General features: G+C 40.3%; 2 protein-coding genes across 9 annotated transcripts in view; both read right to left on the bottom strand.

Moving 5' to 3' along the window:
• LOC109956528 (rho guanine nucleotide exchange factor 28-like) overlaps positions 1–20,827 on the bottom strand; it is a 32,357-nt gene extending 11,530 nt beyond the window's left edge. For 3 of the 8 annotated variants that reach the window (XM_020593705.1, XM_020593708.1, XM_020593707.1), the window contains exons 1-15: positions 20,562–20,827; positions 19,691–19,734; positions 18,609–18,750; positions 17,712–17,821; positions 17,367–17,553; positions 15,648–15,831; positions 14,952–15,153; positions 14,627–14,702; positions 13,010–13,056; positions 12,361–12,433; positions 4,047–4,168; positions 3,467–3,849; positions 2,388–2,562; positions 1,458–1,569; positions 400–442 (exon numbers count right to left, since the gene is read on the bottom strand). In XM_020593705.1, coding sequence (XP_020449361.1) covers positions 400–442; positions 1,458–1,569; positions 2,388–2,562; positions 3,467–3,849; positions 4,047–4,168; positions 12,361–12,433; positions 13,010–13,056; positions 14,627–14,702; positions 14,952–15,153; positions 15,648–15,831; positions 17,367–17,553; positions 17,712–17,821; positions 18,609–18,750; positions 19,691–19,723 — 1,889 coding nt within the window. In that variant the 5' untranslated portion in view covers positions 19,724–19,734; positions 20,562–20,827. Of the gene's footprint in view, positions 1–399; positions 443–1,457; positions 1,570–2,387; positions 2,563–3,466; positions 3,850–4,046; positions 4,169–9,127; positions 9,355–12,360; positions 12,434–13,009; positions 13,057–14,626; positions 14,703–14,951; positions 15,154–15,647; positions 15,832–17,366; positions 17,554–17,711; positions 17,822–18,608; positions 18,751–19,690; positions 19,735–20,561 lie in introns of those variants that run through there. The other 5 variants (XM_020593711.1, XM_020593713.1, XM_020593706.1 and 2 more) reach the window with 4 other exon arrangements.
• A 147-nt stretch (positions 20,828–20,974) lies between these two features.
• Positions 20,975–27,012, bottom strand: LOC109956531 (sodium/bile acid cotransporter-like). The gene is made up of 5 exons (XM_020593720.1): positions 26,590–27,012; positions 26,167–26,371; positions 25,004–25,182; positions 23,567–23,766; positions 20,975–22,999 (listed from the first exon to the last, which is right to left on the bottom strand). The coding sequence occupies exons 1-5, from the start codon at positions 26,973–26,975 to the stop codon at positions 22,917–22,919; spliced, it is 1,053 nt and encodes a 350-aa protein (XP_020449376.1). The 5' UTR covers positions 26,976–27,012; the 3' UTR covers positions 20,975–22,916.
• Between the last annotated feature and the right edge of the window lie 837 nt (positions 27,013–27,849).

Genomic DNA, 27,849 nt, shown 5'->3' with positions numbered 1-27,849 from the left:
ATAAATGTATGAGGGAGTATGATAACATCAACTTTAAAATGAATATGGATTGTGGCATTTATGAAATGGAAACAGCAAAATCTGTGACGTTAGGATTGTTAAAAAGCGATACCACAAATACCTACTACAGTAAGTACACAGTGAAAATGTTGTATTACTGATGTGGTCAAGAAAATTAGATGTTTCAGAAGTCTGCTGTTTACCCAAGGTTATTGCAACAGAAGTATGTCACATCCTACACACTCAGACTCCAACCACAGGTTTGCCACTAGAGACACACACACACGAGCCAAATGCTAACCACTGGTCAGTACAAATGCCTAAATATGTAAGAACATCTGAGCAAGACCCTGCAAAGTGGATCTTGTGTGATCTCATGAGGTGATACACTGGTTTTACCTCTTTTCTCTGGATGTCTCAGTCAGACTGGATGCTTTCTGCTCTGTAGAGTAACAAAAACAAGTTAATAGGTAAGCCAGAACTATATGTCAAAAAAGCTAGACATTATTATAGATTTTAAGTGAATCAGCCAAGGGGGTTAAAACCATCATCCCAAATCAGAATTGAGTTAGCAGCACAGACAGAAATCCCTCAGACAATCTGGATCCAGCAGACCCCCACAGAGAGAGAACAAATGCAGCAAACAAGTTTTGCCTGGAAAAAATACATCAGTGAGGGTTGAAAAAATAAAAACCAGGCGGGAAACAAAACACGTACCTATGGTAAATGGAAGTAAAACAGAACCCTCAGAGTAAAATCGATTTCTGTTTCGGATGATCTACAAGTGTTACCTAGGAAAACATTTTCCAAAATCTAAAGGCTATTAAAAATTTTAAAGATTCAGACTTCTAATTATTTAAAATGAACATTTGAGAGAACTACATTTTTACCAGGAAACAGGTCTTGGCATCAACATTTGTAGAAAGTTTGCTTTTGACCATCAAACAATTCAAAATAATAATAATGAATATGTTCTTGGCTGAGAGTGGTTTGTGTAGTGCACATCATCTGGGCCACACTCACTACCAAGAACTAAGAGTTACCACTGATGCAGGGCTACAATGAAAAACAGCACTGAACATTCACCTGGGCAAATCATTTTACACAAAAAGCAGAAAAATGATTTGATTCCTTTCTACATCAAGACAAGTTTTATTCCAGATATTCCATCTTTTATAAATATATTTTTAAATGACAGAAGGAGATAGTTTTAAGTGCTGATGTTACTGAACACACCATATATACTGGATAAAACATGGCCTTCATGCAGCAGACTTACTCATACACATGAGTAGTGGTGCTGTATGGAAGCAGAGCCAACTCTAAACACACAGAAGCCCAGTTGATTTATGGCACCTGTCTGGTTTTACCCCTGTAAGAAATGTGGCACATGTGCCTGTTCAGCTGGCTATTGGGAACAGAAAGGTCAAAGGGCAAAGGGGTTAAAGTTCACTCACCTTCTGCGAGGTCAGTGATGGCTGCATCACGGTTTAGCAGCGGCCGTGACTGCTTCGCCTTGGGGGAGGAGGAGGAGTAGGAGCGCAGACGGAGCTCGGATTCCTTAGGGTTCTGTGACAGAAAAGAAATCACGAGTAACAGTTTAGGTAGTTCAGTAAGCAAAGGTTCACAGGTTCAGTCCTGCGAACAAGAAACCTGGAGAGCAGCAGAATGACGCAGCATAAACAGAGCCACTCAATATGTCTGGCTTTTCATTCATATCGTTGAGCTGTTGACAGTCTGAGCTTATCTGTAAGACAGGCAGTGTCTGACATACTGTATTACCATACTTTGCATTTACTGTGTGACATGAGAGTTGAGTGTTTAATTTCTGATGCATTTTTGCTCCAAATTCCAAAGCAAAAATGTTTTAACTGATAATTTCAAATACAAATCTGGTCAGTTCAGCACAATGGAAACTAAGATTCCTGTTTAACTGTCAAGTAAAACTATTGTTCCAAAAAAAAGAGTGTGCTCAAGGTACAAGTCAGATGCTCTAAGCAAGGGTACAACAAACAAAGGCCTTCACACTGAAAGATGCCTCAACATTACGTTTTATTTTTTAGCTTAAAAAAACACATGGCTGATAGAGAACACAGATGTTTCAGCATAACTGCTTCTTCTTACACCACAACTCAGGGACTTCTACCCACCCCATGTGGTCAGTCCAGAAGAAAATGATGGAAGTATGCAACTGGTAAGAATAATCACATTTTTAAATCTCCTGTCTAAATGGCAACATGGTAAATACTGTAGTGTTTTGGAAAAAAGAAGTGGGAGAACCAGGAGGAAATGTTCTGCAGTCAATCTGTCCCACAACGTGATTCTACATACATGGTGAAAAGCAGTGCAGCTGAATATTAAATATAACATCCCCAGGGAGGGTGTACCTTGGTATGCTTGTGCGTGCTGTTGGAGTGTGTGGAGTTAAAATCTGGTGAAGTGTCAAAAGAGTCCCTCTCCTCTCCTGAGCTGGACCGCACGATGGACTGTTGCTTTAATGACAAGCAGGGGTAGGAATATCCTAGTATGTCCTCTTCTCCACTGTCACACTCAAGACTAGGACTGTTTACACACACACACACACACACACACATACACACAGAGTTGGCTTATGATGGCTTATGATCCAGCAGTGGAAATATTCAGTAATGATTGTTGCTACTTCAGCCTACATGTTTTAATGAAGCTGGTAACAAACTAGAGGACATAAAAACAATATTCTACTGAATGTCAAACGTCTTGGTGTTACACATTACAGCTGCAGACAAACTGTTTGTCATTAACTAGCCGAAGCTAGGGTATTACATTCAGTTTTATTCAGATTGCATTCTTCAAAATCAGTAAAATCTGATATGATAATGACGCCTCCAACTGCTTCATAACTCTCATAAATCTAAAACATAAAGTAATGTGCCAACTTGTACACCATGATGACACCATTTCATATAGATCAGAGCAGATAATGTCCGTGATCTTAAAAAGCATCATAGCCATTATGGTCAAATCCAGGCTCTAATCAGGCTTTAAACCATGCGGCCCTTTCCCCTGCTTCTGTCCTAATACAGAAGATAGTGCAGCACTGAGGAAACTGGAAAGAATGTTCAGCAATATCAGCATGCAAACAGCTCAATTGTGTCCAGGCTTCCTGTCACTTTCCCGCACCTTCAGTGACTACAGTCACTGCACTAAATGTCAAGAAATTCCAAACGCATGATTTTTTTTTAGTATAGTTTAGACACAAATGTTTATAATTCTCATCAACAAGATCGTAAAATAAATTGGTATAGACGCTTGCTGAACTGATTTTATTTTTAAAATAAATCAAGAGAGTTGGTCGTAATGTTCTTTCACTTTAACATAAAAGAACTCACCCGGCTGAGTCACATTTAAAAGTTCTTTCATTAATATAATAGCTCACACTTTGAGTACTTAATATTTGAAGTAATTAACAGCAACAGCATCCTACCATAGGCCTCGACTCTCCTCTGTGAAGCCACATCCTCCGTGATTCAAAGCAGGAGAAACTGGCAGGTACGGCTGCGCCTGATGCCGCTGTGCTCCCTCAAACAAATGAAAGGTGGAGGTCCAGGGGGAGGAAGAAAAAGATGGAGAGGTAGCAAAGGGAGAGGGGGGAGAGGTCCAAGGGGATGGCTCCCTGTCATTCTTTAGGCCACAAGCTTGGATTTCCCTCTCCCCGTTATGGGGTGAGGATGGGTGCCGGTTCAGGGAGCAGATTCCTGAGTCAGGGGGAGTCATGGAGAGGGAGTCCCAACATGGGCTGCCAACATGGGGCACATGGCTCACCTCTTCCTCCTCTGGAGAGCGGTATTTAATATCTGCATCATTGACCTGGGGCAGAAAATAAGGAAGTTAAGGCAAAGAGAAGGGACTACTCCAGAAGCTGATTGTAGCTCTTGTAATGGCACATTTTACATCACATGAGCCAGGTCTGTTTTCACTTAATGTTTTAGTCTATATAACTGATGCATGTTACATATTTTTTCTTAAAAGTGATACAAAAAAACATTAATTTCAACCTGACTCACCTGGTCCACCAGCATGGCGTTGGCATACACTCTGTCTTTGCCGTGTATCATCGCTGACAGTCTGGCAGCTGCAGCCAGAGTCGGGGACGAGGTCTGGCTGTCCCTTATGCACTGATTTTTCTCTACAGAAAAGGACAGAACCACCCAGAGAGTGGGGAACTTTTCAATATTACATTTGGTTTCCACAGTAACACCAAATAACTCCTCACAAACACAGGAAGTGACAGACACCCTGGGCAGTTGCATGTCATTGTTCTGAACCAAAAGTCTCTGTATGAGTGAGTGAGTGTGTGTGTGTGTGTGTGTGTGTGTGTGTAACTGTCTGAATGACTCTTTGCACACACACATAAATGAGTGTGCATAAAGTTGTGAGTGGGAATCTGTAGGAACAGTTTTCCCCACCCTGTCTGAAATACAGTCAGCGAGTGGAAATCTCTCCTGGTGAGCACACAGTAGCATTGAGAGGACCACGTCCAACACAGTAGAGCCACTGTGAGCAGTAGCCTGCTTTGAAAACACACACAGCTCCCTCTGGGATGTTGCTCTGTAAAAAACTCAGCTTCTCCACAACACTTTTTCAGTACTTAGTACAAGAAACCTTTGATAAGACAGAACATGGTAAAACATTGTTTAAGCTTAATGTACAGCTTAATGAGACTTAAAAAAATAACAGTGAAACTGTAACATGAGGAGCAAAACAAAGTGTTTACAAAAACAAATGTGCTAAAGTAAAACAAAGTAAAGTAAAAAAGTGTTTACAAAAACAAATGTGCTAAAATTTCAGCTCAGTAAAACAAAGAGTCTAGTGTAGAGGGTATGTGGTGCCCAAAATGTACTGTATATACTGCAAGTACACTGATCAGAAATAACATTATGACCACCCGACTAACACTGTGTACACAGGAGCCAATGTGGCAAGTTGTTTGGTGCTCGTGTCTCTCTGCAGCTCACTGTGCATTTTCTGTGAAGCAGTTTGATTCCATAATTCTACTGTCAGGAAGAGCACAGATGAGTCGACCATGCCGTGAAAATATTATGTAAAAGGTGTGAAAACTGTGGTCGTGAGGACGAGTTAGAGTTAATTTTGTTAAACATATTCAGCAGATGTGATATCACCACTATAGCTGCTGAATGTTTCTCCTCATAGACACCCTGGAATCTTTTCATCAGTGAGCCTTGGGTGTCCATGACTCTGTCTCCGCTTCACTGTCTGTCCTTCCTTAGACACTGTTGGTAGGTACTAACCACTGCAAACTGGGAGATGCTCTGACCCAGTCGTCAGCCATCACAGTTTGACCCTTGTGAAAATCAAAGTCACTCAGATCCTTACACATAATAATACACCCCACACACTGACAGGTGCCACTGTAACAAGATCATGTTATTCACTTCACCTGTCAGTGTTCATATTGTTATGGCTGTATATGCACTATATAAAGCATATGACATACTACATGAATTGAATACTCATGATGCACTGCCCTGATAATGTCTATGTCTCAACAATGATGAATTCTTCACCGTACAGCTGCTAAACCTTAGCAATCATATTGATCTAAAAAAAATATAATTCAATGGAGAAAGAAGCCTTGCATTTGATTCTGAGGAATTGACATAAATTTGAAAAGATTATCATTTTTAGGTTCCCAAACTCCAATCATATACTTGCACCTACAAAACTATATCTTGAAATTACAAGCAACTGAAAGCCATGTACAGCGGCTCTCAATGTACATAACTATTGAGAGCCACTGTACCAGAGTCAAATTCCTCACGTGTTCAACACCTGGCACAACCATTCAAGCTGATGCTGACTTACCCCCCCAACCAAGCCTAAATCTACCAACCACCCTCGATGCTTCAGAGGGGTTTATAAGTAAACACACAAAATTAGACTGTTTAAATTCTGTGGCTGATGGGTGATAACTGCATTATATATGTGAAGTGCAGCACTAAATAAGAGATTTCACATTCTGCTGAGCATGCATTAGAAAAAAAGCTCATTTCTAATCACATTACCAACCAGTAGTACCAGTGTTGTACTCATCAAACTAATAACAGGAGGCACCCTCATTAGTTCATGTTATGTTATTATGTTCCTAATGACAGTCTCACTTTACAATGGGTAAGCCATGTCTGCAACAATGCCAGTGGTAAAAAAACATGTCTGGCCCTGCTGTTTCCGCATGAACTCCTCAACCAGCTATAAAAATATGACTCAGTCTTCTTTAAAAACAAATCCATAGTTTCAAAGCTGCCAGCACCACAGAATACAAGCAGAGTGGTCCAGTATTTATAACAAAGAATAAATCAGACCAACAATCAGTTGTGCTTCCTGTAGGTGGTGAGTCCAGTAAATCTGAGAGGCAACAGGGAGTCAAGCAGACACTGATGAGTACAGCAGATGATTTGAAGGAGTAGACTCAGGTTCAGGGTATAGAGTGACCAATCCACATCCATCCTAAGTCTCTTAAGTTCTTAAATATCTCTCAAGCTGCATGATATCTCCCAGACATGTCAAAAAATGGCAACATGGCATAAACGTTACAACATGTTCTTCTGTTTAAAAAAAAAACTCCTGGTTCCTTTTAGTTCCACATGAAAACATTACACTGTATATGAACTGGAATCCAGATCCATAATACCTGCATAGTCATGTTAGACTTTATACTATGTACTGTAGAAATTAGTCTAACATCAAGTACAGAGAGAGGCTTGGATCCTGGACCTTAGACTGCTGTTTGAAAGCAGATACTGTTTCATTCTAACCCATCAGGAACTTGATAAACAAGCCTAATAGTTCAGGTTCTGAGCCAGGTTCAAAGCCACAGCTGGCTGCCACAGGCCAATCATTCACACACTTCTGACCCATAAACACCGCCTCAGTTAACATTACTCTCAAATGCCGTGATCTGTGTTTAACATTAGTTAAGTGGGGAAATAACAGAGAAACAGGGAGTTCATATTACCAACAAGTTAGAGCTGCACAAAATCAATCATACCGCCAGAGAAGCTGTCTTTATTTCTTAGACAGAGAGCAATTTCAAAGAGAGATTTAAGGTATGCGGAACAGTGTGTGGGGGTATTTGTGTAGGATCTTTCTTCACAAAAGGTGTATTTGGAGTGATGTGATATTCAGAGCATTTCCCTGAGTGACAGCCAACCCTACATATTAGCAGTGCCTGGAGCTACAGCAGAGAAAAACAGAGCGAGAAGGAGCTCTACAAAAACCCAGACAAAGACAGCAGTCAGTGCCAGGTTCCCAGACCAGGTCAGTTAAACACAGACAGTGACCCTACAACCCATGCAAACCCCTGGGAGAGAGAGAGACTGAAGAAGGCAGGATGGAAAGGGGGAAGGCAGGGCTATCACAACGATTCATTCTCAAGGTTCACTCTCTGTGGAAGCTGTGCAGCAAAATTAAAGGTTTGCTGTACAAAATCATGAACACACATTACATGTGTAAACACCTAAATTATTTTATTATGAGTAGAAAAAGATCAATTCTCCATGCCATTCCTTCTTTACGATGAGTTGCTGTTTAAGCACCACACTAAACAAGTGTCACTCTGAAGAGAAAGAAAGAAACAGAATCACAACAGAGGCCATTATTACTGTACCTTACAAAAAGGGAGAAGTCATTACTTCATTTCAAAGTTCCTGGAGGGCCATTTAAACGATTAAAACAAATGTCTACCAACATCTAGTACAAACCCACTCTGAGTTATGACACTGCAGTCCGACCTCCAGGTCCAAGAATCACATTGTGCATTCCCATGGTGTTTGCATTTCAGTGCGTCGCGTAGCCTGAGACAATCAGGAAGAAGTAAACCCAGAGTGAACAGCAATCAAGTCCTCAGAGTAAAGAAATAACCATCTGGCTATTAACACTTGAAATCACATCTCACTCTACAGGTGCATTATTACACCAAAGCTGTTTTACATCAGTGTTTGACAACCAAAAATATCTACATTCTATTGGATAATATATGGTCGGTTTCAAAAGTTTCTATAGTGCCAACAGCACAGACAACTAATGTGTATGGAATTTTCGAATGTCAATCACAGTTAAGAAGGAATAACAGACAATCTTGCGGAGGTGCATGGTGAAAGATGAGGAAAAGACCACTGGAGCTGAGCCATAACACAGACATGGCAGTAACTCGAGCTTCCTCTGTGTCTGTCTCTCTCTCTTTCTCTTCCCCACAAACACAGAGCTGTTCTCACACAAGCAGTGAACTGTTTAACCATTCTGGTTTAATTTTGCACTTTAACTTTTGCTCTCCCATGCATAATAATGAAGCTACAAATTTGTATGGCAGGTTAAAGCACCGGGATTACCTTTATTTTACTTAAGTTTCTCATACACTGATAATAAACTGAGGGAAACACTGAACTTCAGCTCCAATGACACCACCAATGTTCAGTGACACCAGAACAAAAACTGATTCTCAATTGCTGGAAACTAAGCATGCATATATAAAGGCACATATTAAGCATCTGTCCTCCCTGTTGCACATTATGGACAGTCACATGAGACCACAACTCCTCAGCGGGGTTCATGTGTATGCACATGACAGCATGGTCTGAAGATGACAAAGGCCCCAAACCACTCAATCAGCCTCAAGTGAACATCTGACATTCCCCAACATACTGTCAGATATCAGGTTACATCACTGGCAAACATGCTGTTATCTCACTGTGACTGACTCAGTGCTGCAGTGGTAGCCTGTAAGCAAGAATGTGTCATGGGAACAGTCTAATTTTAACTTTATTGTTCCACAGTGAGGGGACAAACAGGTCTGCCAAGGAGGGCAAGCTTTTCGTCTGCCATCTGTAACATGATGTAGCTGTAAGGCCAACCTGTGCTTATACAGCCAGTAGCTTTCTCTCTGAAATGAATCCATACACATCTGCCAAACACTGCTGAAACCAATATGTCAGAAACATATCAAACACATTTCTGTCTGTGAAGTGAAAAGTGACCCAGTCAATCTTTAATGAAACTTATTCACCTCTAAGTGTCAGTGTGGGAGAACAGCCAGATGAATTGCTGTATCTATTAATTACTGTTCTGTTACCTTTTTTCCCCATCTTCCTTCGCATCCTCATCTTTGGAAAATAAGGCCAGGAGTAGTTGAAAGGAGAGTCTGAGTCTGAATCCATGACTTGCTGTTTTCAAGGAAATCTTCATCCAACCAGCTTCTTTGTATGTTAAATAAATCAACAATGGTTCAATTTACATTCATTTCCCCATGGCTGAACAGACTGTGAACGAGCTGCAGCGCTCACTTTTCCTCCTCCAGAGCCCCGCTGTACATACTCTGACACTTCAGGAGTGAGCCAGCTGTGAACCAACTGTTCAACAGAGTTAGGACCAAACCCTGTCTCAGATCCTTTCCTTGAGTCTTTTCACTACCTATCTCCTTTTCTTGTTATTTTGACTGCTCAAATCTGTGCCAGCCTCTGAAGTCTCTCTCTGTCTCAGTCACTCAACTACCACACTCAGTCCAAAACGAGAGGGAGAGAGATCGACACATGCTGACAGGAGCAGGGGGAGGGGGTACTGACAGGCGGGAGTGGTGGAGGGAAAGAAACACAGGGAGACAAAGTCAAACATAGGAGTGACTTCAGAACCTACAGTGAAGATAAACATGAGGGCAGACGGCTTAGTGGAGGGTGAGTCTCAGGCAGGGGAGAAATCATTAACTTTGTGAGATCACGACTCTCTCGGAGATATGCTAGGCTGCAGAGCTGCATAATCCACACACTCCAAGGTACAAGCCATTCATCACAAATATCCCTGATGCCACATCTGAAGAGATCACTCTATTCTCTCTCTTTCTCTATATTTTAGCATGTCAAAGCCAAGCTGAGGAGAAAGGGGTTTGAACAGGGAGGGGGCAGATTGCCAGGTCAGCAGCCTCACCATGGAGACAGCAGTGAGAGCTGCTGCTGTTTTCTTCTTCCATGCAGTTTCCCCCCAATTTTTCTCCTTTTGCCAGCTTTGCAAGAGTACAGTGCTCCATTTGCAGCAGCAAGAATGTAAGTTTGGCTAGAGGTGGTAAAAGCGAGAGAATGGAATAGTGACGGGGGTTTAAGAGACAAATCAGACAATGGCACGCTGGAGAGAGGCCAAACATGGGTTTGTAAATGAAGGAATGTGATGAAAAAAGACTGAAAAGGGGGACGAGAAGGGTTTGAAGGCAGATTATATGCAGAGGATGGAAAAAGAAGTACACTGCAACTATAGAAAGAACTTTGAGTTTGAGGATGTGTGTGTGTGTGTGTGTGTGTGTGTGTCTGCATCGAGACGGGTTGTAGAGGGTGCTGGCACTGTATTAGTGAACATTAATGCTGCCTTTGTGGGGTTTGTGTGAGGTTTAATTGTTTTTTCCAATCTCCAATTAGATCCTTCAGCCAAGATCGGAGACTCTCGTGTTAGAATTTCTGGTGTTGCACTAATCATCTGTCATCACCCTGCCAAACTATCCATACCATAAATCCCTTTCTCTTGGTTTCTTTCCTTTCCCCCTATTACACACACACACACACACACACACACACACACACTATTCTCACAGTGCTCCACTCTCCTCTCCCTGGGGATCTCAACAAGCTGCTGGAAAACTACATTCAGCAAAGCCCTGGCAACCCCCATTCAGCCACAAATGCCCCCTTTTTTCACTTGCCTATACCCCTTTCCCCCTCCAGAATGCTCTTCCCTACTGCATTCTCCCTCTCAAGCACACAAGTGCACGCAAACACAACAACCTCATTCCTTTCTTCAGCTGTGGAGAGCAAGCTCCTAAGGATGAAGTGATTCTTGCTATTTGTTCACTAAACTCGCATTAAAATGCTGACTTGGGGCCATAGGATGGGGGGCATGGGTGCATACGTTTGAGTAAAAGGTGGGGGTAAATGCAGGGAGGAGGAAGGATGGAAAATGAAAAAGACTGTCTTTTCTTTTTAAAGTTCAGAATTATAATATATACATTTTAAACCTTGTAAAACCTGTTTTGGCAATGCTGTATTTAATTACAGTCATGTCAATGAAGTTACAGTAATTAAAATTGGAAAGAGGAATGAGCTGACATCAAGAAGACAGGGGAAACATCACAGCTACATTCAAAATTCCTCAAAGCTCTGGCTGCAGAAGTCCTGTCTGTCTATTTGATGACACATTAGCGCAAGTCAAGCACCTATATGGCATGTGACAAAAACACTGGAATCACAATCTGCTTTACTTCTTTGTAAAAGAGAAGTAAAAACATGCTAGTAGCTCATAATGCCTGATAGCTTTGGAATGTCTGATGAGGAAAGGCTCAAATAAACACTGTGATCCTGCAAGAATGATATGTATAAAACCTGAGTCATTTTTTTTAGTCTGGGCTGTTTTTTAGTCAAACAGGGCGTTGAAGGGAAACCTGAAGAAAACAGTATTCAAGTGACTGTTATTCATTTGAACCACAAAGGGAGTTGGACAGGGGATTAAACAAGGTCACAGGCAGGCAACCTTCAAAGGCTACACAGAAAATGTGAAAATCCTCTACCAGCCAACAAATACACATATACAAAATGGCTAAACCATAGAGCATGGAAAACGACACCAGCCACAGGAAGTTAAAATTGCAGATGCTCATTGCCAAGTGTTACAAAGCCCAAAGCCTCAGCTTGTAACCACAGCATTTTTACTCTGAGGTATTAGTCTGCTCTGCAGCAGTAAAAGCCATTTATTAACCCGCAGGATGTTCCCATTCTCAAATCTTCCCCTTCCTGTCCAGTTACACATCAGAGTGAATCCACCTTCAGTCACATAGTTAGGACGCATTTCTGCTCCCCTGTCACTGCTGGCAGGAACATGAAGACTCAGGATTAGCGACAGCATGATCTCTACATGTTGTATTAAAAAGATTTCATCTCACTGCCACAATCACTGTAAACACAAAGTGACAAGACTCAAAAGCCCAAGAGAGAAAGAGAGGGTCAGGACAGGCCAGAGAAATGTGATTCTAGTCCATAGGGATGGGAGACAGCCACAGTTGAGCATTATAGCTAAGTTCCAAGTTCTGTCCAGGAGAGGAAATGTTTCCTGCAGTTGGACTCACTCAATGATTGGAAGCTACTTGGATAACTTACTCTGAATGTAATACCACCTAAAACAACAACGATCATTTTCATTCTGCACACAACATGGTCTACAGCTGCGGCACTGCAGGCTCTAAAATTAAATCAAAATCTAAGAACAGGCTTCTGAGAAATTAACCTTGCTTGGGAGGAAGTTTTAAAAAGACTTTAAAAATAAACTTCTTACCAGAGTCAGACTGTGATGGATTGTCCTCTTCATCCTCCTCATTCAGGCAAAACATTAGTGGCTCCTCATAGCCCTGAGTGAAACAGGGAACCTTTCAATGAACAGCATGCACAAATGCGAAAATGCACAGTGAGACTACAGGCTACAGACATATGGCACAAAAACAAACAAAAAAAACAAGTAGAAGAAAGAACAAAACCACAAGTGTTTGATGAGTGGCTAAGTGTGTGGCAGACAGATATATGACTGTAGGTAACCATCTGTAACACATAAACCAGGTTCTAGTGGATGACCAGAATCATGTGCACATGCCACACCTCTCAAAACATGAAATACACACTTCACTGCTCACAAAGTCACCTATTCAGTGGCGAGTGCAAGGTGCCGCCTCCAACACCTTCACAATAATAGTGAAACAATGTGGCGCATTGAGGGGCAGTCAGTGCCTTGTTGACTACTACTGAAGGGAGCTGAGAGCCATAAAATTTGAAATTAGATAACTGGGGTTTTTAAAGTAACGCCTGTTGTTGAAGAACAAACAAAGGCACAAAGTAAGTCTGTTTAATAAGGACAGGTAAGGCCCATGGTTGATTGTAATATGTAATTTATTATGAGGAAATCCATTACTGTTCTTACATCAAATACTCACATTTTGTTCTACAGCAGCGGTTCCTCCATTGATATCAGGATATAGTGCTAAGACAAGAGAAACTAGATTCAGATGCAGTCATTAAACTTGAGAAGAGCCTCAAGTGGGCACAGATGTTTGTCAGTTTTTAATAATAACAAAGCCCTTTTTTATTTTATTTTCATAACCTGGGGGAGGATCTTTATTGTTAGGCCTTGATTTCCTTTCTTTTCATTTAAATACCATTAAATACCACATGTCCCAGATCACAATGTATGATCACTTACCAGAAACAGACAAATTAGTGTTTGGGTCACATAAAATGGCATATAATGACAGAAAATGTAGGAGAGGTAGGTGTTAGTGATCTATAAAGGATGTATAACGATGGGAGATATAAGAAAAACTTATGAGAGGAGGAGGAGGAGAAAAGGAGGCAAATGCTGAGAAAGGAGAAGATGTAATGTACAGCAAAACAACAACCCTTATATGACAAAGGTCCTTCTGTGCCTCATCATGATCCCATAAAACACATTCGCTCAGGTCTGATATAGTGCTACTAGATGGTTTAAATGTTGCTCTACAGTATGAACAAAAGAGCTAAAAGGATTGAAAGGGAGGCTGAAAGGGGACACATTTCATTTCCATTTCTGTCATCCTAGCAGCTTTGCTCTTGGTCTGTTTGTCACTAGGGCCACTACTTTGGTTCCAACTCAACAATTATAATATGGGCTGTAATGAACTTTTGCATAGACATTCAGAGATGACAAGGTAGATTCCTCATGACTTTGCTGGTCCCCTGTCTTTTGCTCTAGCACCACCAGCAGGTCAAAGTCTCATTTATCCAGTGAAATATCATCTATAGCTACTTTACAGATTGACACTCATGATTTACAGATGATTCTGTATTCCTTCAGAATGAACTAGAATAACTTTGGTGATCTCCTAGCTTGTCAGGTAGCTCCATCATCAGGGCAAAAATTTTATTTGTTCAGTAATTTGGTTTATAAACCAAATATCTGCAAAACTAATGACATTCTCATCTGTTTCAGCTGTACTTTGCATTTGGTGGTAATTAGTATGCATTAGCATCCTTCAATGCTAAACTAGGATAGTGAACAGGCTAACCATTATACCTGCTAACATCAGGTGCTGATTATTGTTTAGATTAATCACTTCTCAGTGAAATGCCATGAGAATGTAAAAAGTCACCATTACTACTCCCCAAATAAATTCACAATGATATGCAACAGACAATTCTTACATTTAAGAGGATTAAACAGGGAAATACGTGGTATGGTTGCTTGATTAAAAAACTTGCACAATTAAATCAGTACACAAAATTTTTGTTAATTAATTTTCTGACAATCAACATCTCAGTCATCATCTATTAATTGATTAATTGAAAAAATGTCAGCCTACTTCAAAATAAATCTGGTTCTCTTGATTTTTTCAGACTTGCAATACCCCAAAGATCCCAGAGGAGGGCACTGTATTTTTATCAGCATTGTGGCCTGAGTGAAACAACAGTATCTAGCCTCATACAGCACTACAACAAACAGTGGCAGGCCAGTGCGGCATGAAAGTGAAGAGTTAAGAGTGGAGAAGGGTTATGCAGGACAGATTTATGGCAGATACCATTCCCTGCAGGATCATCCACTAGTTCTTCCTTCCCTACGATGGTCTTCTTGCGTTCACTCTTTAGTGCTTTGATCTGTGGTAGGAAAGGGAAACTTTAAGAGGATGTAGTAAACCAACGTATATAGGCAGAGGATTGACTGATATTGACTCCATGCTTATTTAATTATGCAGCTTCTATTGCAAAGGCCATTTTTTCCCATATAAAATACAGGTTAATTCAAATACCTGATCCCAATTGACAATGTTTTTCCATTTCACCCTTGTATTTACAGATATTACTCATGTAGATTAATATTTACAATACTCAAAACTGATAACACACCTCTCTGAGGAAGTCCTCATCTCTGAGCCAGTCTCGAAGAAGCAAGATGTCAGTGTGACGGCTCTCCTCTGAGCTCCACCTCAGGTTTTGACGGACGGTCAGTGTCAGGTTCCCTGTGTCATGACAGAACCTCAGCAAGCGCGACCGGTCTGCCCATACCTGGGACAGACCTGCTGGAGGTGTGGTTAAAGGGTTGGGTGGGCTGCAGCGTGACAGGTGGGTTAGTTTAATCACAAAACATACAAGAAAATAGGGTTGATATTCTTAGATAATTTTGACTAAAAATGTGGATAGAATTACTTTCCAAGCCAATAGAATGTTTAAATAAATATCTAAAAGTACACTGTGCAGATGATGGTCTGCCAGTTTTTCAGGACAAGTAAACAGGCCTCTGGAATGGATTCAAATTGAGCCCAATTGATTGAGCACAAAATATTCCAGAGTTAGACAGGTAGTACTAACAGGTGTTTTCATTTTATGTGCTGTACTTTAAACAGAATATTTACAGTAGTTATGATATCTAAAGAATGCATGTTATCTGGGGTAATAGCTAGTGTGAAACCAGCTTATTTCTACATTTGAAAAGCTTTCTTGCTGCACTGGACTGGACACAAAATGTTACAGCAAAGTTTTACAGCAGTGATTCATTTGTTAGTGTCTCCCCCTGAAATGCCCTGTTGGAACTTATTATCTTACTGAGTGAGCAGCTCCAGGAGCTCAGCGTTGCTTGCTGCCTGTGCCAGCTGCAGTGGTGTGATTCCCTCTTCGTTTGGTAGACTCACAGCCATCAAACCTCCTGGCTGGCAAAGCAATAGCTCTGCAAGCCGACAAAGACCCCATCGCACTGCCAGGTGGAGGGGAGACTCCCTGAGACTGTTCTCTGGAGATGAGGGGAGAAATATAATGACATAAAAATAGGATTCTGCAGAGATTAAAGTATTCAGTGGGATCTAGGATAGTGCTGAATCGAAAAGGTAGGTGAACTTGATGGTAAAATAAGATAATAAAATAAGCCAGTGGTGAAATGTGAGAAAAACAGGAAGAAACTAACACCGTCTTGAGAAACACCTCCTCCACTCCTCAACAATTAACCTAAATTTCACATACTAATATATTCTCTTGCACAGCACTGGATGCCTGTGCCCCATTGACCCACTTTAAGGCAATAAAATCTTTTCTAACCAAGTGGTGACAGCATCTTATTTCTGTGTCAACCACTCAATATAGTCCAACAAAAGCCAGACAGATGTTGTCTGAACTGAATGCACATCGCTCATTAACAATGCAAAAGTCTGGGAAGAGGAGGACTCAAAATCATAGTGAATCACAGGAAAAATATACTAGCAAAAAGAGAGAGCAGTTTTTCTATTTGTTTAAGGATATTTTATTACCAAACATCCAAAACGGTGCATTGTTAAGCAATAGACAGACTTGGCAAGCTAACACCTTTGCCAGTTGTACGCTCAACTCTCTGCTGCTCTCCCTCAGAAAGAACATAGTAAATCCAAGCTCCAGTGCAATCCTGTTTTTGTGACAGTAATGAGCATTTGTTGTTTTTCCAATGCCTTTAAAAATGCAGTATGCACAGTAAAGACATGGTGACTGAATAAAGAAAGTTGGGGATTGATAATTCAGTTGCATATGGCATCAGCGCTGGAATGATGTCATAAGCAGTGTTATCAAATCAACTGCAGACATTTGGGGGGAGAGGCTGCCATGAAACAGACTGCCATAACTACGTTAACACTAAATCTAATTTGTTATTTATGCAGGTGGCCCTGCACAAGCACGTATGCCATAGAAACAGATGGAGGCATCTGGTAAACATGGTGATCAAGGGGGATTTGTTGGGTTTTTCCTTTGTAGTAATAATAATAATAATAATAATAATAATGATAATAATAATCATAATTGTAAGGTCTATACCTGCTTTGTAAAGTGTCTTGAGATGACTCTTGTTATAACTTGGTGCTATAGAAATAAAACTGAATTGAAGTGAATTGAACATACTCGTCCTCAGATTTCCTGAGCTCTGCCTAACGCTGCTTCCAGACGGAAAGGCTCTATTAACCACGTTACATGCTGCTTAATTAGTTTTGATGACTTCAACAAGAACAGACATGATCATGTTCACTTCCAATTTCAACCCATGGAAAATGGGAATGATGGCAGAGAAAGAAGAAAGGAGGTGGATGGGAAGCAAGGTTGAAAAGTTCACCTTCCATAGCACTCGCTCCTAGTTTCCAACATGATGAGGGATGAGGTTGTGAGAAAACCTATCAACTTCATCTCTGCTCAGTAAGTTCCCTATCTATTAAACATTTTCACAGATATGTTATATAGGAAAACAAATATAATTTGATTTTGATCAACACATCTCTGCAGGAATTCTCATTTAGCTGATTCTGCTCTCACCGTCTCCACTGTGGCAGCCCAGTACATTCCAGTTTTGGGGGATATCCAGATTGGCCATAGCCAGGGCCGCACAATGATCCATAGACCGGCGAGAGCTCTCCTGGCCCAGACTGAAGAGGCTTCTCAGCTCCATGTGATCTGTGGAGGTCAGACAATGTCCATGGATCACCAGGTGCTCTGCCAAGTCCTGAGAAGAAAGCAGTCATGAATAAGGTATAATCTGTCATAAATGGTGTGCATGAACATTTTTGCTACATTTGAAGATTGTGTGTATAAATGGGTAATTTTCTCCACAGGGATGCACAAACTTGCGCAAATAGCTTCATGTTTGTGTATCTTTCGTACCTGAGCATCATCTTGAACATACTCCAATGAAGCCCCACCCACCCAGGTGAGGGGTGTGGTTTCAGAACACAGGTAGGCCTGGACAGAAACCACCTCAGCCAGGTTATGTCCTAAAAAAACAGCACAGCGAAACACAGACTTTACTCCAAACAGTTTTATATTCATGTACATGTATATAAATAAAAGTTGCTTTATACTGTATCAGACCCACGTAGCCTTCTTTCTTATTCATTTTCTTCCTAATTCTTTGAGGCATTGCCTGTAACTGCCTTCTTAGGTTAAAATATGAAAAAATAAAGAGACAGAATGTCCACAGTGGTTGATTACCACAAGATTCAAGTCTTTATGTCTACAATAAATGAATGAACATGATTAAAATTATATACTGTTTGAAGGTAACAAGCTAAAAATGCTAAATTACTGGTATGGAACTTATTCCTTGTTCCTTACAAATATTTCAAATGACCTTAAAAAATACCTGAGTGTGCTTAAAGTTTTCTCAAATTTTCTTTTTTTATTCTAATAAAATCATTTTTTGATGATGGCTTTAATAGTCCAGTTGTTAGAGAGAGTGCACAAGCCTGTAGGACTTTCTGCTGTCTGTGTCAACCTACACAGAAGGTCGGTAATGTTGACATATTGTTTATCGAGCTGCTTCCCTCCTGAGAGGAAGCTGATAAGATTCTGTTCCCTTCCAGACCTCAAGTCACAGACTATGTATGTATGTGCTTACATGTTAAGACACAAATGGTGATATAATGCTTCTTAGTAGACGGGAGGGGAAAACCTGGCCTTGTCAGGATGTGCTGTTTAATGTCCAAACATGCTTTTCAAAACACAAGAAAACATGCACACAGTAACACAGTACACATCATACAGACATACATGAACACATACCTGGCACTACAAAGCAGAGCATGACATCATTCCTAGCCCTGGTGACATGGACCAATGTGGATCCTTCCAAAACAACGTAGACCTCGGCATCCTCGGGCAGTGAGTCTAAACCCTCCAGCAAGGCAAATACCTTAGCCTGGCCCTGACATAAAGAAAGATGGGTGAGGCTGAAGCAAGGTTGAAAGGTTGAAAATAAAGATGTTAGACAAAAAAGTAATCCCTGAAGATGCAGGCTCAATCTAGAGTAAGACTTTACCAAAAAGTAGAGCAATTCATCAGAATAAGATCACCAAATCCCCAGACATCATTCCTCTTGAAGGTACAATAAAACAAGTCCCCCTTAATGAAAACAGGAATGTCTTAGTGTGTACTGCAAAGACCTACCAAAAATGTTGTAAAGTCAACAGAGCTTCCTCTCTGCCCTCACCTCTCTGTGACTGGCCAGATGTTCACCACTAATAACTGTGTGGTAAATGTTTGGATCTTTTAGCATGCTAGCATTCCAAGAACAGAGTCACTAACGTGGCTGTGGATGAGTATTGTTTTAACAATGGTCAGGTTTTCTTCAGCCTTTAAATTTGAGTTAGTTCATCTGTTGGCATCTATAGAATACAAGGCAATCAGAAAATTCACCTTTTGATTAGTCTTAGTCTAGTCCTCATTAATGTTAACATCCCAAACTAAAAGCATCAAAAATATTTGGCCACAGTCCTGCCCTGTTTGACTACAGCTTAACCTCATGGACAATGGATGCAATCAAAACTGATAGCAAATACATTTTCCTTTCCAACTCTAATGCAAAAACAATTAAAACTGTGAATGAATCACAGTAAGTGATTTACTAGCAAATCTGCTACCATCACTGTTGTGTGGACAATTAAGGTTAAAGACCAATAAATTCCCTGCTTGATCAATATCAGAAGTATCAGTGTTTTGTCATCACAGTGAATCATCAGGCTGCTGATCTCTCACTCGCATACCAAACCCAATTTACAGAGATTTTCCAGAGGGATAACTAACTCTTGAGATTAATTAGAAACGCTGGTCTCCACACTTGACTGCAAACTGGAGCACATACTCACATAAAGAGGCACTTTCCTCCTGCTCAGCTCCATCTGCACAGCGACTGCAGGCAAAGATCGACATTAAACAGACATGCGAGAGACAAAAATGAACAAACTCAAATTCAGTGTAGCCATGAATCTCCTCAGTACATCTTTGGTTATTTTAGTTATCCTCCTCTGATCCTGGGGAGGATATTATCCAACTGTACCAAGCAGAGTCTGAGGTCCTCTGACAGGCTCTTTGATCCCAAGTATGTGAATAATGATTTTAATGATGATATTTCTGCCTTGGTGGGTAGAGACAGTAGGCACCCAGAGCACTAAAGGTAATGTATCCTGATCTGATAAACAGGCGGTGTGCCAGACAGTACTAGGAAAGAGACTGAGTTTCTGCTGCAGGGTTCAGATCTGTTCTTTATCAGTGGCCACTTCCTCAACTGGACAACAACAGCAAGGTCTTTAAGCAAAGTCTCTTTTTCAAGAAATCGATTACTGTGCAATTACGCTATTTTCTGCATTTACACTTATAATAACGCTAAGTATTTATGACAAACCAAACATTACAGTGAATAAAGATAAGGCATGAAGACCAAGAGGAGAGGGTTTTCTAAGTCTGCTAGCTTTAGCACAGCTAAACTGTTCATCGCAGAATTTAACGGCAGTATACTGATTATTTACATTAGCTACTAAACACTACAAGCCCAGGTCGAGCTTTAGAGATATGTGTTTGCTTTTTCGTAACGATTCAAGTGAATTTAATGTTGACCCCTTAGCTGCAGAATAAATTTGAGGCTCTTTTAAATGGCTATATCGTGAATTGACACATTAGCAAACTGTCAGTATCATATGAGACACTGAAGTCAGCGGCTAGTAGAAATGTAACACCTACCTTAACAGGAGCTCAAACTCGGATAAAAAACACTCGATGTAAATGTAGTCTTAGAACGCACCTAAGTCGGACTCATCGTCCTTCTGCTTTAAGTTTGTGGTGAAGCTACAAGTTGAGAAATGATGCTCAGTCGGTGACGCTTCCCAGACTCAGCTGCAGCCTCCACTGGCACAGCATCCTCCGTGTCACTGTGGATGCTTTCCAGGGGCGGTCTAGAAAAATTTGAACGGGGTGGCCAGGTTGGGACACAGCCTCAGAGAAAAGTGGCACATTTAAAAATCATGTAAAAATATAAAATAAATAAAATAATAGTATAAAATAATAAACCATATATTAGGAAGCAAAATGTTTATTTTGTGTAAAATTAAGAGAGCATTCTTTAGCCAACTCTGTCAGGCTTCTCATGAGGGAAGGACCCAAATACAGGACAAAGTCTGACTGATGTTTAAGAGCTTTATTGGGGGGTTTGAGGCAGAGCTGCTCCGGGGGCTGGGAGTGGTGAAGGTGGCCTTGCTGTTTAGGTACTGCCTCTGGATCACCTGGGTCAGACAGACACTGGTCTTGTTTGTGTTACTGGTGTTTTGATGCAGTCTCCCACCCAGGTGTTTACCAGGCCCAGCCATACTTAGCTTTTAAGATGAAACAAGACTGGGCTAACACACATATGTGACAGTAAGTGGCCTCATCCACAGGTGAGCTAGATGATGTCACAGAGAAAAGGCAGACTGGACTATTCCAGGGACTAGGGAGGGGCATACAGGTAAGTTCCACAAAATAGAAATGTACAGGCCAAGTACAAAAAAAAAACATCTCAGGTGGTGGGGAACAACACAAAAAGAACAGCACAATCATGGCAGCCGGAAATATAGAAAGTCAGTTTATATATATATCCAAAAAAGTATCAACAAAAATAGTCCTCCTTAGCTGGCTAACAATATGTTTTCAGGGCCAAAAAAAAAAACACCAAGAAAAATCCATAGGTCAGAAGACAGGCTTAAAAAACAAACAAAAAAAACCCCACATACAGTACAGACAGGACTGGGTGGACAGAGATCCCAAAACCAGGCTGGGCAAGATTCAGAGAACAGGCTTAGGAAAAGGGTTGTCTGAACCGCAGGATGGCAAGTTCTAGGCTGGCAGAGACAGGGTACAGGGCAGATAATAGGTAACCAGGGGCAACCAGACAGCAATACAGAGCAGCTGGTGAAGGCTGGAAAGAACTGTGTGCTGTCACTGACACTGAAGAGTCAATCAATCAAGCAGACAGAATGCAGGTCCAGGTCCAGGTCCAGGTCCAGAGAGAGATGACAGCTGGAGCACATAGCATGGTGCTGATGACTATCTAGCAGTTGAAGTGAAGAAACAAAGCAGTAGATGTAGGGCAGAGACAATGAGCAACAGGTAAGAAGAATTAGCCAGGTGATCTGAATCAGTCACTGATTGGCAGAAGTCACGCTCAAAGAAAATGAGATGGTGAAAACCCAGAACTTCCTTTCACAATAAGAGTCTCTAACAGGAGGTCACGAGCCAAACATGACAAACTTTGCCTCTGTTCCTTATTTAATCCTTTACTCCTTATTTGGCACTTAAAAAAAATCATCATTAGTTTTAAGCACAAAAATTACATGCATGGTTAGTTTAGTCACTAAAGCTATGTGGTTCAGTCTAAGGAAAAGACTGTGTTAGGTTAAATCACTCACTGAATAAATGCATTAGTGTTGCCTATTGCAGGAGCCCCTCCATGGCTATAAATTATACTGTGCAGTTTTCAGGCTGACCCTTCATTGACAGTCAAATGCTAAATTGCAACAGTTAATGTGACAGCTATATATACACACCACCTTCTGATCATGTGTATAACACTCATTTGTGTCTATCAACATTCAGTGTAAGCTACCTTTGTGCTTATTTGTTAGTGTAGTTAGACTGGCTGAATATTATGGATGTTTGAGAGTTGGAGAAATTATGCTGTGGTGGTTAGAGTCCAGGTTGATGATTATCCACGGTCTGTGATGCTGATCAAAGGCTGGTTTTCAGGATGGAACTTGCAGGGTAAGCCTCTCCATGCAATTGTCTGGAGTGGTTGTGTGTGTGCATGTGTGCAGGAGCATGCATGTGTATATGGGATAGGGTAGAGCACAGAAAAATAATTTGCACCAGGGCCCATTATAGTTATGTTACACCACTGCTATAAACAGCTGGTGTGTACGATGGTGATGAGGAAAGTAGTGACTCAGGGGCCTCTGTGGAGACCACTGTGAGTGACCAGCAGCCAGTGTAGTGTGCGATACAATTTCAAAGTAGCTTAAGCATTGATATATTTATGTGGCCTTATGAGTTAATGATTGAATATATCTAAAAACTGGTCATCTTCTCTGTTGTAGATGCAAAGTCAGAACGCAGTGAAATGGTGAGGTTGGATTCAGAGTCCAGCGCAGCTGTGGGAGAGAGAGGAAAAGGGGACAAGGGCTCAGAAGGCAGAAAACACAGATGTTTAATAATTTCACACAACCTTTAACAAAGCTGAACATATAAAATTATGTATTAAATATATATATATTTATAAATTGTAGGCCAAATCAGATTAGGTGTCATCATAATGTTATATTTTTGCTGTCTGCAAACAAATATTGGAAGGAAAACCTTGAAAAATGTGATCACTAAACTACCACAAACTGTGCAACAGTGAGATTTGTTTTTTTAATTTGTTGATAGATTAACTTGGTCTGACAGTATCAATTTGACAAATCAAACTGGGGTCACTTGACAATAAAACTCCCAGGCTGTTTTTTTTTGCCAGTCTGGCCCTGCTAATGTAAATCGTAAATAAGGGACTAAGTTTAGAACAGTTTAAAGTTGCATTCTGGGTAGTTCTGGTACACTGGTAGAAAAAGTTATTTTTTTCGAGCCCTGCTGCGAATATGTGGAGAGAGTGCATGTGCTTGTGTGAACCCTCCCCCCTACCTCCCATTAGAAAAATACACAGTTGCAGCTGTGACATTTACCCTTATCTTGTGCCTTGAATTTTTGGTAACATCTGAAGCAGAGGATCAGGAGAAGAGCCTCAGCACACTGCATTATCATGTATATGAAAGGGAAGACAAACATGGGCCCAATGACCTGTGGGGGAAAGGCCACTTTCAGGACAGTGTTGCATAGCTGCACATTTTGACACCCTGTCTCCATGGAGATGGTCCTGCAGCATCTGAAACGAGGTGAGCCATGTGACATTGCATTATTTGAATTTCATACTAAAAATGTGCCAGTTTTATTGCAACTGGATAAAATATCAGGATGTCTTTCTACATTTCAGTAGATTATCTGAAACATTTCTTCACTTCTTTTAACACCTTCTTGAGCTACAGAATGCACTACTAGAGATGTCATTTATATGCATATTGTTTATTTCTATTGCACAGTTCATTAAAAGTTTGTCTTTAAATTATATTATGAGACAGTTGTGGAGGACATATTCAGACCTTTAAATAAAAGTTGCTACATTGCAATTTAAACATTCTCCTTTACAATAAAAAGCCTAGGCTGAAATTGTAATTAAGTAGCAAAATGTACTGAAAGTATCAGAAGCACTCATACTGCAAAAAATGGCCTCAGCATGTTGTACTGTTATAAATGATAACGTTTATTATTATTATATTATGGTATATTGGTGCATTAGTGTGTGAGTGATGCTTTGCTGTTGTAGTTTGTTGAGATGGAGCTAGTTTAAACAATTTTATTTACTGTTGGGTAGTTTAATCTGTCATATTTTGTAATAGCTGTAGAGGCATGAAAACTGACATATTTTAGTATAAAATAAAATTAAACAGAAATAGTCAAGTAGAGTCAGTTAAACACTATAGCGTCCCAACCTTCCACAAGATTAAGCTGAAGACTCAGAAACAGAATAAAGGAACCAAAAAATAAAAATAAATTACACAGATTTAATTGTATTTTTTTTCCCACTGATTTTTATGTTTTTCTTGGTATCTACTAGGCAATTTGACCTTTTCAGGTCCTCCAGAAATCCCTAAATTAAACAAACTCAAGAAAACAAAATTGTTCTTTGGTTGAACTATTCACAAATCATGTCTACACTTCATAAATCCACAACCTGTGAAAATGTGAAAAGGGGTCACTAAAACATGTTACTTTATTTTGTGGGCTCACAACAAGCCACAAAGGATGAAAATGTGTGATATGTACAATTCTCTCAAAGAGAAAAGGGAGGTGTTACTAAAATTCTAAATAATTGTGGGTGGTGGTGAGACATTCAAAAATAAGAATAGCCATAAATAATCTTTAACAATAATAATTTATAATAATCTAAGACAGTAAAGAACATTGATTACACTGCAGAAGTCATACAGTGTGCAGCCTCTGTATACATTCAGTATGCAGTAACTGGGACACAGCTAATTGTTATTTAGTGTGTATTCACTTACTGAGGACTGAGTCTGCATATGATAGACATGGCATATCCCATCATAAATCCAGTCAGTGGCATCAGTGCAGCCGTGGTCACAATATCTGCTGTGAAGACCATCCATATTTCATCTTTGATGGCAATGCCAGACAGGATGAGAACTATAATGCTAGAGATGATCAGAATGATGAGACCAGCCTGTTGAGATAGAAAATTTGAGTTAGACCATGTTACAAGTGTTATCTCCTTTAAATGTTACATGAATGTGAACATGAAAACATTTTTTCCTCTCTTCCTACTTCCAAACATTGTCTGGAAGCATCAGGCTCTGCTCTTAGTCGTCAGTAAAGGCTTCCTGTTGCACACACCTTCCTATTTATTTAGACCACAAATTACACCTGTCTTAAGAGGGCATTTACGACATTAAGCAGTTAAAGGTTATACATTAGAGCTGTATGTATGGCGCGGCCCTGAAAGGACGGTGTTCAAACAGTAAAGCCGAAAGAGTACGCAACCAATTTGTGCTTATTTTGTTATAGTCCCTCAGGACTGTATGGCAGCACCCACATGTGATGAATCATTTTGGTAAACAACTTTTTGTCCAGTAGGCCTTTTCCATGAAAGATATTTTGATGTGTCACAATAGCAAAAGCAAAAATGAAAAGAATAAGACTAAAGGCGAACACACAGGCGTTCCTATTCATACTTCAAATCTAGGGTTTGGCTTATGCCCCCATATGCTTATGGTTTCCAAGTATTGTGGTACATGTGCAGTCAGGGCTTTTGCTGTGAAAACTGTCTGCACAGACTCTCGCAGACCTGGGAAGATGATGAAAATTACGGCACATCACTTGACTGTGCACGTAACACAATGATTGGAAACAGTGGTGGTACACGGACAGAAGGCAGACCCTTGATTTGAAGTATGAATAGGAGCGCGTGCACATGTCTCACCTGTGTCCTCCTACGCATGAGACCATGCGCATAGGATGTCTGTCCCTTTAGGACTGCTGAATTCCATTTGGCAGCTTTAGTTTCAGGGTCCTGTACTGTGCATATTGACTCACTGTCATGGCTTACTGTTATGGTTGATTAGTGGGACCCCTGAATTGTGAAAAAGTCCTGTCAACTGTATAACAGAATATCTACATGTTTGTGTGAGACAGATTTCAGTAGTCTCACTTTTGTGATGAATGGCGAGTAGTGTGGTTTGTAGTGATTGACAGTAATGCCAATGGTACAAGGAATCAGGGTTAATGTTAGACCAGTGAGGATGCCAGGGTATGGTACAGCATTTGCCACACTGGGGAAGCCTTTACACAGGAGAAAGAGCAGCAGAGGCATCAGACCAAGGGCTGCGATGCTGGAGCAAGTGGTCATTGTGATGCTGGGAGGGTGTCAGATGGAGAAGAAACACTGTTAGACTGACATGTCCAAAATAAAATTGTACACACAAAAACATGGGTCTTGATTTGTGTTTTTCTGTTTATTGACCAATTTTGTGGTAAGACAGAAAATTGTGTTGACACAGCTGAAGTAGTAACTCATTGTAGACATTTGTAATCTTTCAGCAAGGTCAGAATCAATCAGTGAGTGAGTATTTACCTGAGGTTCATGTCACCCTTAATAGCCAAGGAAAAAATGTTTGACAAGCTTCCACCGGGACAGCAGCCACAGATAAGCACAGTCAAAGCCTTGATAGGACTCAACTGTAGCATTTTGGCTAGACAAAAAGAACTCAGGGGCATGATACCAAACTGGGCCAGCAATGCAATGAATACTCCTTTTGGCTTGAAGAGGTGAGCCTTAATTCTGGAAATCTCCATCGTACAGCCGAGGGATATCATGGCGATAAAGAGGATGATGATGCTGAAGATGTTGATGGCTCTGTTTAAAGTGGAGTTCCTCAGGAAACCCATACTTCCATTTCCAGAGACATTTCCTTGATTATAGGGGTTAACCATTATGTTGTAGACTTCTGTTATATTCATTGTAGCACTCTTTGCAATACTGTTATTGTTATAAAGTTTTTCACCTGTCAAAAAAAACAAAACAAAACATAAATAGCAAAGAACTTACTGTCTGAGATTCATTTCTTTAGATTTTTATACATTCAGAAGGCTTTTCCTAAACATCAAAACACTCAGTAAATTAAGAACATTTAGCACGTTGATATGTAGATGTCGCCTCCTACAGGCAAAGAAAAGAACCGCTGTTTCAATTTTAGCATTTGTGCCATCTGTAGGCAAAGAATGTTACACCTGCCCTATGTGTGTTTTTCAAGTCTTTCATTTAATAAGCTTGTAACACCTGCTACCTGATACATCACTGTTCTTCCAGTGGTCATTTATAGATACATTTTGTTACTGGAAAAAAAATCCCACAAAAGTACTAAAATCATCAGGACATTAGTCCATCTCTTACTACATTCTGATTAACCCAGCGTGTTTGTGGCTGAAAAGAAAAGAAAAACAATGGGGCCATTACTTGTTAGTGCCAACAGCTTATTATGACCAACAATAAGTTGTAATATAGAGTAACAAAATCTGCATCAGGAGGAAGAAGAGCACTGAGGATATTTGTATAGTATCCTTTAGCTATTATTTTATTCTAGTGTGACAGTGGGTGTAAAATGTAGTTCACTGAATTCAGTGTTACAACACTGAATATAATGCCTTAATATTTTATTTATAGATTTTTTAAAATTGGGTTTTGTTTTGAGTGTAGTTATGCCTTCTTCAATGCATTGCATTTTTATTATTGTTATTCCATAACCAAATTCAACATGGATTAGACCCACACAAGACAAACTCGTTTTATTTTTTGAACATTAGAAAAATAGAAAAAAAATACTTCTTTACTATT

This window comes from Monopterus albus, unplaced genomic scaffold, assembly GCF_001952655.1.
Source record: "Monopterus albus unplaced genomic scaffold, M_albus_1.0 scaffold20.1, whole genome shotgun sequence".
NCBI classification, from domain to species: domain Eukaryota; kingdom Metazoa; phylum Chordata; class Actinopteri; order Synbranchiformes; family Synbranchidae; genus Monopterus; species Monopterus albus.
Note: the sequence above shows the minus strand (reverse complement) of the source record. Positions and strands in the feature narration are given on the sequence as shown.